This window comes from Schistocerca gregaria, chromosome 3 (assembly GCF_023897955.1).
Source record: "Schistocerca gregaria isolate iqSchGreg1 chromosome 3, iqSchGreg1.2, whole genome shotgun sequence".
NCBI lineage: Eukaryota > Metazoa > Arthropoda > Insecta > Orthoptera > Acrididae > Schistocerca > Schistocerca gregaria.
In genome coordinates, this window is record NC_064922.1 from 849,264,134 (window position 1) to 849,278,239 (window position 14,106).

General features: G+C 40.1%; 1 protein-coding gene across 1 annotated transcript; it reads left to right on the plus strand.

The window, feature by feature from the left end:
* The first annotated feature begins 313 nt into the window (after window positions 1-313).
* LOC126355624 (UDP-glycosyltransferase UGT5-like) lies at window positions 314-823 on the plus strand. The gene has a single exon (XM_050005987.1). It carries the CDS (start codon window positions 314-316, stop codon window positions 821-823), a length of 510 nt encoding a protein of 169 aa, XP_049861944.1.
* The last annotated feature ends 13,283 nt before the right edge of the window (window positions 824-14,106 follow it).

A 14,106-nucleotide genomic window follows, 5' to 3' on the forward strand; every position in this document is an offset into this window, starting at 1 on the left:
TATTACACCCAGCCTCTGGTACCGAACATAATAGAGGTTGGAGGCACGCACATCGAGCATCTGAAGAAGCTACCACAGGACCTGCAGAAGTTCACGGATGACGCAAAAGATGGAGTCATATTCTTCAGTTTGGGCAGTAACATCGAGAACTCAGACTTCCCGAGAAACAAAAGGTGGCGATTCTCAGCGTGTTCTCCAAACTGAAGCAGAAAGTTCTGTGGAAGTTTGATCTCAAAAGTGTGCCCAACCAGCCAGCGAACCTAAAACTGAGAGCAAATGGTTTCCCCAAAATGATCTGCTCAACCACAAGAAGATGAAGTTGTTCATAACGCACGGCGGGCTGATGAGTGTATGGGAGTCGATATCGGCCGGTGTGCCGCTGCTGGGTATCCCGGTGTTCGGCGACCAGAACGCCGACCTGGCCAGGGCGGAGGCCGATGGCTTCGGAATGAAACTTAGGGTCAGCGAGCTGACTGAGGAGTCCTTCAGGAGGGCTGTCAATAAACTCCTGACCGAACCCAAGTACAAACAAAATGCGGAGAAATGTTCCGTCCTGTTCCATGACCGGCCAGAGAAGCTGACGGAGACGGCGGTGCACTGGATGGAGTACGTGATACGGCACAAGGGCACGTACCACACGAGGTCTGCCTCGCTGGACCTGGCGTGGTACCAGTACCTGCTGCTCAACATCATCGCGGCGCTGGTGGTGCTACTGGGGGCGCTGCTGCTGCTCGTGGCACTCGCTGTCAGAGCTCTGTACAGGGCCACCAGGGCGGCTCTGTGGTCGCAGCCGGTGGGCGAGAACAGGCCCAAGTGGGACTAGGGCCGCCATTTCTGTACACACACACACACACACACACACACACACACACACACACACACACACACACACACACACACACACGCTGCAATGAGCTTTACATCATCAATAACAAAGAGGTGCACACTGCATAACACGCAAGCAGTGGAGCTAATTTTTATCATTATTTGTATTGTTATTATTACTCATCCATCTCCTATTGTTCATGAAGCAAAATGTATTTCGTGTATGAATGTGGCCTTTAAATATGTCTGCTTGTGTCTGTATATGTGTGGATGGATATGTGTGTGTGTGCGAGTGTATATCTGTCCTTTTTTCCCCCTAAGGTAAGTCTTTCCACTCCCGGGATTGGAATGAGTCCTCACCCTCTCCCTTAAAACCTACATCCCTTCGTCTTTCCCTCTCCTTCCCTCTTTCCTGATGAAGCAACTGTTGGTTGCGAAAGCTTGAATTTTGTGTGTATGTTTGTGTCTATCAACATGCTAGCGCTTTCGTATGGTAAGTTACATCATCTTTGTTTTTAGATGTAATTTTCCCACGTGGAATGTTTCCCTCCATTATATATACAGGGTGTCCCAGCTATCTTGTCCACTCAAAATATCTCTGGAACAATAACAGCTATTGGAAAACGACTTTCACCGGTATCAATGTATGCCTGGGGCCCATGAACGTACATATTTGGAAACATTCTAAACGAAAGCATATGTGTTTTTTAACACAAACTTATGTTTTTTTAAATGGACCTCCTATATTTTTTCTTCAGCAATCCATAGCATGACAAAGCACATACACAATGGTGTTGATTGCATAGCAATATTCCCATTACATTCCGAGATATTAAGACACAAAGTTGACGCTTGAAACACCCGACATGTGCTGCTAGCGCACGTCCTGAGGCTCAGGCGTGAACCCCATGCTGCCCGTAATCACAGCAGGATCGCAGCAGACCGTATTATTCGTTTTGGACCTCTTGATAAGTATGGAAGTGTGATTACGCATGTCAATGACATCGCGATTACAGGGACCATGAGGTTCACCCCTGAGTCTCAGGATGTGCGATAGCAGTGCATGTCGGGTGTTTCAAGCGTCAACTTCGTGTCTTAATATCTCGAGGCGTAATGGGAATATTGTGATGCAATCAACACCATTGCATATGTGCTTTGTCATGCTATGGATTGCTGAAGAAAAAAATACAGGAGGTCCATTTAAAAAACATAAGTTTGTGTTAAAATACACATATGCTTTCGTTTTAGAATGTTTCCAAATATGTACGTTCATGGGCCCCAGCACTACATTGATATCGGTGAAAGTCGTTTTCCAATAGCTGTTATTGTTCCAGAGATATTTTGGGTGGAAGAGATAGCTGGGATACATCCCTGTATTATTTATATAACCATGGACCTTGCCGTTGGTGGGGAGGCATGCGTGCCTCAGCAATTCAGATAGCCGTACCGTAGGTGCAACCACAACGGAGGGGTATCTGATGAGAGGCCAGACAAATGTGTGGTTCCTGAAGAGGGGCAGCAGCCTTTTCAGTAGTTGCAGGGGCAACAGTCTGGGTGATTGACTGATCTGGCCTTGTACCATGACCAAAACGGCCTCGCTGTGCTGGTACTGCGAACGGCTGAAAGCAAGCGGAAGCTACAGCCGTAATTTTTCCCGAGGGCATGCAGCTTTACTGAATGGTTAAATGATGATGGCGTCCTCTTGGGTAAAATATTCCGGAGGTAAAATAGTCCCCCATTCGGATCTCCGGGCGGAGACTACTCAGGAGCACGTCGTTATCAGGAGAAAGAAAACTGGCGTTCTACGGATCGGAGCGTGGAATGTCAGATCCTTTAATCGGGCAGGTAGGTTAGAAAATTTAAAAAGGGAAATGGATAGGTTAAAGTTAAATTTAGTGGGGATTTGTGAAGTTCAGTGGCAGGAGGAACAAGACTTTTGGTCAGGCGAATACAGGGTTATAAACACAAAATCAAATAGGGGTAATGCAGGAGTAGGTTTAATAATGAATAAAAAAATAGGAGTGGGGGTAAGCTACTACAAACAGCATAGTGAACGAATTATTGTGGCCAAGATAGACACAAATCCCACGCCTACTACAGTAGTACAAGTTTATATGTCAACTAGCTCTGCAGATGACGAAGAAATTGAAGAAATGTATGATGAAATAAAAGAAATTATTCAGATGGTGAAGGGAGACGAAAATTTAATAGTCATGGGTGGCTGGAATTCGGTAGTAGGAAAAAGGAGAGAAGGAAACATAGTAGGTGATTATGGATTGAGGCTAAGAAATGAAAGAGGAAGCTGTCTGGTAGAATTTTGCACAGAGCACAACTTAATCATAGGTAACACTTGGTTCAAGAATCATAAAAGAAGGTTGTATACATGGAAGAACCCTGAAGATACTAAAAGGTATCAGATAGGTTATATAATGGTAAGACAGAGATTTAGGAACTAGGTTTTAAATTTTAAGACATTTCCAGGGTCAGATGTGGACTCTGACCACAATCTATTGGTTATGAACTGTAGATTAAAACTGAAGAAACTGCAATAGGGTGGCAATTTAAGGAGATGGGACCTAGATAAACTGAAAGAACCAGAGGTTGTACAGAGTTTCAGGGAGAGCATAAGGGAACAATTGACAGGAATGAGGGAAAGAAACACAGTAGAAGAAGAATGGGTAGTTTTGAGGGATGAAGTAGTGAAGGCAGCAGAGGATCAAGTAGGTAAAAAGACGAGGGCTGCTAGAAATCCTTGGGGAACAGAAGAAATATTGAACTTAATTGATGAAAGGAGAAAATACAAAAATGCAGTAAATGAAGCAGGCAAAAAGGAATACAAACGTCTCAAAAATGAGATCGACAGGAAGTGCAAAATGGCTAAGTAGGGATGGCTAGAGGATAAATGTAAGGATGTAGAGGCTTATCTCAGTAGGGGTAAGATAGATACTGTCTACAGGAAAATTAAAGAGACCTTTGGAGAAAAGAGAACCACTTGTATGAATATCAAGAGCTCAGATGGAAACCTAGTTCTAAGCAAAGAAGGGAAAGCAGAAAGGTGGAAGGAGTATATAGAGGGTCTATACAAGGGCGATGTACTTGAGGACAATATTATGGAAATGGAAGAGGATGTAGATAAAGATGAAATGGGAGATACGATACTGCGTGAAGAGTTTGACAGAGCACTGAAAGAGCTGAGCTGAAACAAGGCCCTGGGAGTAGACAACATTCCATTAGAACTACTGACAGCCTTGGGAGAGCCAGTCCTGACAAAACTCTACCATCTGGTGAGCAAGATGTACGAGACAGGTGAAATACCCTCAGACTTCAAGAAGAATATAATAATTCCAATCCCCAAGAAAGCAGGTGTTGACAGATGTGAAAATTACCAAACTGTCAGTTTAATAAGTCACAGCTGCAAAATACTAACACGAATTCTTTACAGATGAATGGAAAAACTAGTAGAAGCCGACCTTGGGGAAGATCAGTTTGGATTCCGTAGGAATGTTGGAACACGTGAGGCAATACTGACACTACGACTCATCTTAGAAGCTAGATTAAGAAAGGGCAAACCTACGTTTCTAGCATTTGTAGAATTAGAGAAAGCTTTTGACAATGTTGACTGGAATACTCTCTTTCAAATTCTGAAGGTGGCAGGGGTAAAATACAGGGAGCGAAAGGCTATTTACAATTTGTACAGAAACGAGATGGCAGTTATAAGAGACGAGGGGGCATGAAAGGGAAGCAGTGGTTGGGAAGGGAGTGAGACAGGGCTGCAGCCTCTCCCCGATGTTATTCAATCTATATATTGAGCAAGCAGTGAAGGAAATAAAAGAAAAATTCGGAGTAGTTATTAAAATCCATGGAGAAGAAATAAAAAGTTTGAGGTTTGCCAGTGACATTGTAATTCTGTCAGAGACAGCAAAGGACTTGGAAGAGCAGTTGAATGGAATGGACAGTGTCTTGAAAGGAGGATATAAGATGAACATCAAAAAAAGGATAATGGAATGTAGTCGAATTAAGTTAGGTGATGCTGAGGGAATTAGATTAGGAAATGAGACACTTAAAGTAGTAAAGGAGTTTTGCTATTTGGGGAGCAAAATAACTGATGATGGTCAAAGTAGAGAGGATATAAAATGTAGACTGGCAATGGCAAGGAAAGTGTTTCTGGAGATGAGAAATTTGTAACATCGAGTATAGATCTAAGTGTCAAGAAGTCGTTTCTGAAACTATTTGTATGGAGTGTAGCCATGTATGGAAGTGAAACATGGACGATAAATAGTTTGGACAAGAAGAGAATAGAAGCTTTTGAAATGTGGTGCTACAGAAGAATGGTGAAGATTAGATGGGTAGATCACATAACTAATGAGGAGGTATTGAATAGGATTGGGGAGAAGAGAAATTTGTGGCACACCTTTACTAGAAGAAGGGATCGGATGGTAGGACATGTTCTGAGGCATCAAGGGATCACCAATTTAGTATTGGAGGGCAGCGTGGAGGGTAAAAATCATAGAGGGAGACCAAGAGATGAATACAGTAAGCAAATTCAGAAGGATGTAGATTAAAGTAGTTACTGGGAGATGAAGAAGCTTGCACAGGATAGGGTAGCATGGAGAGCTGCATCAAACCAGTCTCAGGACTGAAGACCACAACAACAACAACATATATTATTTGTGCTTAAGCTCTGTCTCTCATCTGCATCTATTCTCTGTGTGTCACATGGTACCAGCTACTAGGGCTCTTTTCCATCTCCATTCATGTATAGAGCACAGGATGAATGATGGCTTAAATACCAATGTGCACACTGTATGTAGTCTAATCTTGTTTTTGTGATCCCTGCATGTGCAATATGTGGGGGTGGGATGGGGGTGGACGTTGTAGTATATTCCTAGATTCACTACTTAAAGTTGGTACCAGAAACTTTCTGAGTAGATTTTCTCTCTTAAAGTGTCTGCCAGTTTCGTTCTTTCAGCATCTTAGTGATGCTGTTGAACATCTACAAGCAGTAAAAGCCTAACCACACAGTTCACTGTTCTTGTAGAATAATAAGGTATGTATGGAACAGACACTGTCACTGTTTTAACACATGGCCTACTGGTGTAACGTCTATTTCGCAGTTCAGTGGATGCATTGTTGTTAATAGAGGTTTCTTGTCTGAAACTTGGCCGTGGACTGACTGTCTCAGGACCAAAAATTAGGCCCTTATATATCCTCACAATAATAGGTACTGAAACTACACATTGTTTGATGTTTAATTTACAGAAATTACAATTAAAACTTAACTCATTTGATTAACTGTATACGTTGAAAACTAGTTCTTTTTAACAGTTTCTTCAACTACAAGAGTTAGGACAAATTATTTGTTTAAATGACGAAATTAACAGATATTGTTACACAATCAATACTTTTGACAAAACTGTTAATTACTTTGGAATTAATTAAGGGCTGGCTTTGCTAACATGTTTTCAAACCGAGCCAAATATATCCTTTGAGAATACTATTAGTTGTTCCTCCAAATGTTTATAATTAGTACAGAATTTATATTTGTTTATAAGTCAACAACAGAATTTAAGTTATGAAACAATTACTAATTTTGCCCAATAATGAAAGATACTCAGTAGGAATAGTCAAAATAAATTAGAAAATCAATTACATGCATAAAACTAAACACAAAATTCGATCTGGTGTTATGTTCTTTAAAGCTGAGGGCCAACCTTTCTTTTATGAAAATGCAGATTATGCTCACGTATGTTAATAGTAATTAGTTAAAAGTGAAAAAAGAATTTAAAGAGTCAGATGCAAAACAAGAGGGGAAGTAAAATTATCTCAGCTTGCTTCGTCAAAATTACATTTCATATCCCTAAAAATTGTTATACCCACATTTTTGTATGAGTTGACCAATCTCACTTGTAACTCATTGATAGTATGGTCATGGGACCCTATATTTCATGAAGTGCACATTTTTACATTTCAGAACAGTTACAGAAAGTTGCTAATGTTTACACTACTTTGATGTGTTATCAAGATTTGACTGAACATTTGTGCAGTTTCTTTCAGACAGAATTTCATTATAGATAACCGCATCATCCACAAAAAGTTGGAGGTTGCTATTAATATTGTCCGCAAGGTCATCAATATACAACATGACCAGTGAGGGTCTCAACATGTTTCCATGGAGCACACCAGAAGTTCTACATCTGTCAGTGACTCTCCATCCAAAATAACTTGCTGCAATCTCTCTACAAAACAACACTCATTCCAGTCACAAATTTCACTCGCTTCCTGATAAAGTCATATTTTTGATAATAAATGTAGTTGTGCTACTGAGTGAAGTGCTTTTTCAGAATGTATCTGATTACCTTGATCCATGGTTTTTAGGATGTCCTGTATGGAGAGTATGAGTTGTGATCCATACAATAAGTGTTTTGGCATGGAGGAGTTCATTCTGTTCAAGAAACCTCAATATGTTTGAGCTCAGAAAATGTTGTAAGATTCAATAACAAATGGATGTCAAGGTCACTGGACAGTTCTTTTGTGGAACATAAGAATCCCACCCTTAAATGTGCGAGAGAAGGGAAGCATTTTAATTACCACTGATGCTGAGTGAGAAAAAGTATACATTTTATCTAGTTCTGTTTATAGTTGGACAGTGAACAGTGGTACTAGTGAATTCTCAGTAATACCATTGGAGCAACTTAATAGTTTGGGCCTCCATCATTCACAAATATGAAGATGAGTGAAAACTAGAAAATTTCAATCACAGTTAATGGAAGTTCACATAATAACTTAGCTGCTCCATATAATGAGATAGTCAACTTTGATATCCTCAGGTCTTGTTGCTGCAGAAAGTGTAAAGAGAGATGGCATCAATAGTAACGAGTACTAACAACCCCAATCCCCAATGCCCATAGCCTCACTGCTACTGAACACTACCTTTCCCAAGGCCCAACAAATTTGAAACCAACAACCTCCTTCCTAGTCGCCATGACCAACTATATCTTCACTCACAATTACTTCTCCTTTGAAGGCATTACCTACAAATAATTCTGGGATACGGCTATGGGCACCTGAAAGGCACCATCCAATGCCAACCTTTTCATGGGCCACCTAGAGAAGTCCTTTCTGGACACCCAAAATCCTAAACCCCTCATCTGGTTCAGATCATTGATGACATCTTTGCAATCTGGACTGAGGGTGAGGACACCCTATCCACATTCCTCCACAACTTCACTTGGTCCTACTCAACCCAACAAGCCACTTTCCTAGATGTTGACCTAAACCTCAAAGATGGCTACATCAGTACTTCTGTCCAATCAGACCTACTAACCACCAGCAATACCTCCACTTCGACAGGTGCCACTGATACCAAGAAGTCCCTTCCACACAGCCTAGCCACGTCATGGTCATCCCATCTGCAGTGATGAGTGGTTCCTCTTGAAATATACTGACGGTCTCACTGCAGCCTTCACATACCATAATTATCGTCTCAACCTTGTACAAAAACAAATCTCCAGTGCCTTATCTTTCCAGTATTCTACCACCTCCCAAAGTCCCACTATCCAGCCACAGAGGAGCTTTCCCCTCATAACTCAGTACCATCCAGGACTGGAGCAACTGAGTTATATCCTCCACCAGTGTTTCGACTACCTCTTGTCATGGCCTGAAATGAGAAATTTCCTGCCCACTATCTCTTCCCATCCCTCCAACAGTAGCACTCCACTTTCCACTGAACCTACATAATATACTCATCCATCCTTACACAACCCCTGTCCCATCCTTACCTCATGGCTCATACCCCTGTAATAGACCTAGATGCAAGACCTTTCCCATACATTCTCCCACCATCACTTTCTCCAGTCCAGTCACGAACATCACATATCCCATCAAAGGCAGGGCTACTTGTGAAACCAGTCATGTAATCTACAGGCTAAGCTGCAGCCACTGTGCTGCACTCTGTGGGCAAGGCAACTAACAAACTGTCTATCTGCATGAATGGCCACCAACAAACTGTGGCCAAGAAACATGTGGACCACCCTGTTCCTGAGCACAATGCCAAACTGGACATCCTTCATTTCAATGACTGCTTCACAGCCTGTGCTATATGGATTTCTCCCACCAACACCAGTTTTTCTGCAATACACATGGGGGAACTTGCCCTGCAATATATCTCACATTCCCACAACCCTCATGGCCTCAACCTTCATTAGTCATTGTCCTCACACATCCAGCCCCTTCCCTGGCGTCATTACAGCACTACACAGCCCTCATTCCACCATCGAACCCAGTCTTTTTACTTCTCTCCTTTTCCGGTACCCCCCACCCCTCCCCAGCTCATGCCTGACCTCCATCTAACATGCAGCACTTCACTGTCTGCCACTCTTACCCTACTGTCCCTCTCCCTCCCTGCCTCAACCTCCTCCTTACCCCTACCCAGTCAACACTTTTATCATGCACTTGTGCTGCTGCTTGCAGTGTGGCTCAGTTACCTGAGACTACAGTCATGTGGGTGAATTGAACGTGCGCTTTTCTGTGTGTGTGTGTGTGTGTGTGTGTGCGTGTGTGTGTAGGTGTGGGTGGGTGGGTGCGTGCGTGCATGCATGCGTGCGTGGGTGCATAAAATGGGCCACATATTGCCCTACATGTACTGATCTTCAGTTTGGTGAAGTTCACTCAATTTCATATACAATTTCAATGAATTTTACAGTACAACAATTTAAATTACATTTTAGTTAACTATAAACAAATCGCTTTGAATAAAGTATTGTTAACAGTACTTTGGTTTGCTGTCAAGTAGAGCTATCATTGTATAGAATCATAATGAATAAACATCATAGCTTTTCAGAAGTGGGAGAGAAGTAAATTTTCAAGAATATTTGGAGCAACATGACTACACAGTTCATATCACGAAATTTCAAAGTTGGATTATTACCAAACAGCTTACTCCCTTTGTTCCTAATATAAAATGGGTAGCATGCTAATGTAGGTTAGTGAAATGCTCTTCTACAATCCTGAAGGTGGAATGTAGACAATTTGTAAAAGGATTACAATCCAGCACACAGAGATATAATATCAAATGTAGGTGTAAATGTCAAAAATAATGTGATGCAGGCGGCGTGAAGCACCAAAAACATTAAATCACCAAACCACATAAGAAAAACACCCAAAACATATAAAATTACAAATGTATAGCATTAGTAGTGGGTAACACTTTAGAAACAAACAATTCAAAATATAGAAACTTACAGTGGTATTTGTTACCAATTACAACAATATATCCTAAAAGTATATATGAGATACTCCCATGGTGTGAATCGAAACAAAGCTCAAAAATGTGTAACATAGGATTCCTATCTAAGTAATACAAGATATATTTCTGCATTCATCTTGAAACTTCATTTTCCTGTGCAAGTTATTTCTTCTGGTGGTATCTCAACCCTATACAGTTTAATGTGGCATTTCGAGCACACTGTCTTTTTCAGTGCCAGAAACCCCACACTATATAAGTTTCCATCTTGATGGATGACATCATGTACAGTAAACAAAAGATTCTGTCATTTATGTACATTTATGATAATGATTTTCTGTTTAACTCATTTTTCACTTCAGAATGCAGTTCCTGAAAAAGGTTGTTTCACCACAAAACTAGACAAAACATGTAGTAGAAACCAGTGGCAGATACAGGAAAACCTCAAGGAAGGGGTGCTAAAGACATCTTAAGCTACCTTTACTTTTACTGTAATAAAAATAATTCAGTGACATGCAAAGTTTAAGAAAATTTAATTAAACTTCTATAGCAGCAGTAGAGGTGGAAGCAGCAATTGTACCTACACACATAACAAACGCTGCAGCAGCAGTACCTACCACACTTCATCTACAGGATTCAACATCAGCAGAAGATGAAGCAACATCCAAATCTCCACTGTCACCAGTTGCCACAACAATGCCTACAGCAGCAGCAGTGGCAGTACCTATCACACTTCATCAGCAAGATTCAACAGCAGCAGAAGAATAAGCAACAACCTTATCTCCTCAGTCACCAGATGCCACAACTGTGCCTCCACACACCATAACAGCAGTTTCATCAATTCCTGTAATAGAGGCCTCATCTACAATATCACCACAAGAAGGGAAGAGTAGGCATACAACAGCAGATGTGCTACCACTCCAAGTGAACAATTTTTTAGTAAAAGGCAACAAGATGCAGAAATCCGAAAGATAAGCCTTGTAAAAGGTTTGAAAACCAATCACCATAGAGTTCAGTGTGTAAGCAATAAAAGTTTGGATCTTAAAATATGTTACCTTAACATTCAAGGACTGAAAGATAAAGAACTTATCATAAAGGAGTTTGGTCTTGATAACAAGTTTGATATTTTTTGTCTGAGTGAATACTGGGCTAATGGGAATGAACTTGCAAATTTGACAATTTTAGTATAGTAAATAGCTACTGTAGGAAAGAGCACATTAGAGGTGGTGTGGCATTTTATTCCAACCAGTCACTCAATTGTACAATAACCAAACTAGACCTAAATTCCTTGTGTGATGAACAGCACTTTGAAGTTACGGGTATAATCATTAATAATCATAAGCTAATAGTAGTATCCATGTACAGATCACCAAAGGGAAGTGTTAACATATTTTCAGAAAAACTGGGCATGCTACTGAGTGAATTAAGTAATATTAAATAGCTACACTATGATATTGCAATAAGAGGTGATTTGAATGCTGATTTTGATGTTACTAAATGTAAGGGTAGTGCTGCAGATCTGGAAAACTTACTACGACAATACAATTTACATCATGTCAATAACAGGCCCACAAGAAAGATAACATCTTTGTAAACGTCAAGACCACTGAAAACACATTCGAAGTTGTAGTGATCCCATTCTCTGAGCATGACTCCGTATCCCTAAATTATGCAAGTAAAATTCCCCTAAATAGGAGCAATGCAAATAGACCTGTCCCAACACTTGTGATTACCAGACCCATAACTGAGGATAAAAGTAACACATCAAGTAATGACCTGCCAGCCAAAATAATATTTTATAGATTTTTAAATGCATTCTTGATCCTATTTAACCATAGCATTCCCATAAAGAAAATCAAAATAATGGACAGCAGCTGCAAATCCAGATCTCAAAACAGACAAAATATATGGTACACTAAACAGCTGACAGATCTGAAGAAACAAGTTTTGTTACTGTACAACATACACAATAGTATGACGTCTCACTATGCCAAATCAGCCTATGTGGAATGCAGGAATGAATACAAAAAAGCCATCCCAAGCCAAAAAAACCTACAATGCCAACAGCATACATAATTCCACCAATAAATGCAAACCACTTGGAAAGTAATTAACAGTGCTGCCACAGATGCTAAAAAAGACAAAATTAATATCCCACCTCAAACAATCAATGAGTTTTTTATTAATTCAGTGAAAGAAATAGGAGATGCAATTATCAAACTTGACATTAGTCCATCGGAGTTACTCTCCCAAAATTGGGGTAGACAGTCACTAAATACAAGCATGTTAACCTTCTCCAAAGTATCACCTAGATTTGTACAGGTGATCAAAAAACAACTGAAATCATCTGATAGCTTAGATATATAAAAGGCATATCATGCAACTTGCTAAAAAAAAGTGTGTGATTGCATTCTGTACCATTATTGCATAAATAAGTGCTTACTTTAGGGATATTTTCCTGATGAGTTGAAACTGTCTAGGATCGTCCCAGTATACAAAAAGGGAGATAAAGACTCTCCATCTAGTTACAAGACTATTTCAATAGTACCCGCATTCTCCAAGGTAATAGAATGCATCACATACCAACAATTACCATTTCACTTTGAGAATCTAGGAATAATTATTGCTACACAGTACGGGTTTAGGAAGAATCTGTCAACCATTCATGCAATCGACACGGTAGTCAGTTACATCCTCAAAGTTTTTGAGAACAAAGGCTTTGCTCAAGTCTCATTCTGCGACCTAAGCAATGGTTTCAATTGTATTGAGCACACGCCACTACTAGAGAAACTAGAATTCTATGGCATCAAAGGAAACAGTCTCAGACTATTAAAAGCTTATCTCAACAACCGTAAACAGGTAGTTTGTGTTGGTAAGTGTAATGTAACGGACTACTGAAGAGTGCGATAGCACCCTTATAATCGCATCTGACCTTGCAGGGTCAGTGCTCCAATTTCATTTCTATGATTTTTTTATTTAATATTATTGTATGTAGTATTTAATTTTGCCCAAATCTTTTTTATTATATTATTCTATAATGTGAACTTTATTTGTTTATTTCTGGAGAATATGTTGGCACCAGTGTGAGCCAAAGACATTCGTGTGTGAAAGGTAGAGAGTCGGACATTGTTAAGGTGACTGTTGGAGTGAGTTAGTTGGACTGGTGCGGGGAGAGCATGGTTTTGTGAGGTGGACTGTTGATGGGAGTACGGAAGGAAGTCTGCCGTCTTATATAGAGAATATCTATAAATAGTTTGTGATATGAAGATGGAAATTATTGTGAAAAAGTTAAATTAATAAAAATGAAGAATCAATAATAATACAAAAAGCAAGTACCAGTTTTCATTAGCACACAATGACCCGGACCTAATATTAACAATGTTAGATGGATGGAAAGCACCATGGCGAGAATCAAGACAATGAGAGCAAATTAAGCATCTAAAGGTAAGGTATTTTAATTAGTTTTAGTATTCTGTGATGTATCATTCTTTTGTCTAAATATTAAGCTTAACATCGTCTGTTGTAGATACAGACCACCCAAGCTGGCAGGGTGTCGTCAATTGATCATCATAATCTCAGGGCTTGAAATAGCATTTAAATGAATTGAAAGTTTGTCACTTGATATTTAATTTTCACCCCGGACGAAAGAGGGTACATTACATAAGGAAATGTCAAACATAGAAAATGTTAAAGTAGGTGTGCCTCAGGGATCTGTACTGGGCCCCTTTCCGTTTCTGATAATGATCAATGACCTCCCCTCGTTTATTAGATCCACCACTGTATTGTATGCAAATGATACGACTTTTCTTCATAGCAGTAACAATCTTAATGATCTTAAAACCTGTGCTGAAAATGCACTCACTCACGCAGCATATTGGTTCAGAGCAAATGGTTTCCTGCTAAATGAAAATAAAACTCGGCAGATAATCTTCACTCTAAGAGACAAGCCACTATCTGATGACCCTAGTTCTGTTATATACCTGGGAGTTTATTTAGATGAAAAGTTATCCTGGGGCCAACATGTAAACTATATTAGTAGT